The 1,730-nt window shown below is 65.7% G+C and overlaps 1 protein-coding gene across 1 annotated transcript in view; it reads left to right on the top strand.

The window, feature by feature from the left end:
• Positions 1–1,089: 1,089 nt before the first annotated feature.
• Positions 1,090–1,730, top strand: part of MNEG_8955 (U6 snRNA-associated Sm-like protein LSm7) — a gene marked incomplete at both ends in the record, with an annotated part of 1,169 nt that continues 528 nt past the window's right edge. Inside the window, 3 exons of the mRNA XM_014042571.1 lie at positions 1,090–1,174; positions 1,320–1,391; positions 1,630–1,682. Coding sequence (XP_013898025.1) covers positions 1,090–1,174; positions 1,320–1,391; positions 1,630–1,682 — 210 coding nt within the window. The remainder of the gene's footprint in view (positions 1,175–1,319; positions 1,392–1,629; positions 1,683–1,730) is intronic.

The following is a 1,730-nucleotide window of genomic DNA, read 5'->3' as shown; positions in this document are numbered from 1 at the left end:
GCGAACGGCAGCCGCGTTTGGCTGCCCGCGCTTGCTGGAAGTGTTGATGCCTCGACGGCACGGCGAGTCCGTCAGCCTCTGCGTGCACATCGACGTGCGCCCACAGCACACCGTCAGCACGGCGATAAGAACCGACAAGCAGAGGCGCCTGAATAAACGGACTGATAGGTGTTCCTGCACCGGTGCTGGGGCCTGCATCACAGCCGACTGCAGTGGATATCTGTTGAGGTGGGCCGCGGCGAGACGCGGGGAAGCTTCTCGCGATGGCGGGCTCCTTGATGATGGACCGGAGCCTGAGAGGGGTGGCGGCCAGCAGCAGGCCGCATGTCATAGCGCAGCACGTGCAGTCGAACCCGCGTCACCGTAGAAAAGGGGAGTTTTGCGTCCCCAATACGTGGTCGCTCCAAAGTGGGTCCTCCTGTCGGTTGGGAGGTTGGCCAGCTGCCAGGTGGATTTGCTCACGGCCGGTGGCGCGGAGCTTGCGCCACCCCGCCACCCACCTAGCCCTTTAGGGCTGCCCAGCTCGGGCTGCTTCGGCTTGCCAGCACTCGCCAGCCACGCTCGTCACCATGACAGCGACACTGCAAAGGTGACATCTTTACAAGCCGATCAGGGCTGACGTTCAAGGTGGGCGTGTGCACACGGGCAGCCTAGGCACGTAGTCGTCAGCCCATATTTGTCTGCACTTACGGTGAAATTTTGAGCAGCCAGCCCACGCGCCTGCACCTGCCTTGCCTTGCCACAGACCATCAGACCACGAGCGGGCAGGTGACGGCGCGGCGAAATTCCGGCATGGCAGCGCGCAACCAACGAACACTGCGTGATGTGCGATGCCGTAAGAAAGATCACACCCCCCTGTTCCGGCTCAATGGTATCATTTGCTCTGCATTTCAACTACAAGTCGTCTCCTCCTGATCTGCTGCCGCGTTCGATCTCGGCCGAACAGGTTTGAACCACCTCGTAACTATAATCTACACCGTAAGACACAGCTCCCGAAGTTACTCGAACAGCGCCCTGTACTCAGCATCCGCACTGCACCACTGGCGCCCACGGCTCCGATAGCAGCAGCAGCGGCGCGCAGCGGCGGCAATGGCGGGCAAGAAGGAGAGCGCGCTCGACCTCGCACGATTCATTGATAAGGGCGTGCGCGTCAAGCTAGCCGGTGGCCGCGAAGGTGAGTGCGGGGACCCGCACAAAGCAGCCTCGGCAGTAGATGTGCCGCTGCCGCCTCGAGTTCCGCAGTGAGGGCACCGGGGCTCTCAGCCCTGCTGACTGCACTGCTGCTGCTGCCTGCCGCGCCTTGCCACCCCGGCTCCCAGTTTCTGGAATCCTAAAGGGCTACGACCAGCTGCTGAACGTGGTGCTAGACGACGCAGTGGAGTACTTGAGAGGTGCGGGGCCCGGCGCGGCCTGCGGCGCCCCACGTCACGCCCGCCTCGCGCCGGCGGCCGCGCCCCCGCCCCCGCGCGCCCAAGCGCGGCTGGGGTGGCGGCGGCGAGCCAGGGGGGCGGGGCAAAGGGGGCGCCCCCAACCCGGCCTATGCCTTGCTGTCGGGTGGCGCGGCATCACAGGGTCCATCAGCCGAGCGGCTCAGCTGCTTCGGCCCCAACCTCGTGCCGCCACCCCCAGATCCCGAGGACCCGATGCGGGTCACAGACCAGACACGGACGCTCGGGCTCGTGGTAAGCGCGGCGGGCCCCGCCTGCCGCAGCGCGTGGGCCGCTGAGCGG

Source organism: Monoraphidium neglectum (genome assembly GCF_000611645.1).
Source record: "Monoraphidium neglectum strain SAG 48.87 unplaced genomic scaffold scaffold01768, whole genome shotgun sequence".
Lineage (NCBI taxonomy): Eukaryota > Viridiplantae > Chlorophyta > Chlorophyceae > Sphaeropleales > Selenastraceae > Monoraphidium > Monoraphidium neglectum.
Note: the sequence above shows the minus strand (reverse complement) of the source record. Positions and strands in the feature narration are given on the sequence as shown.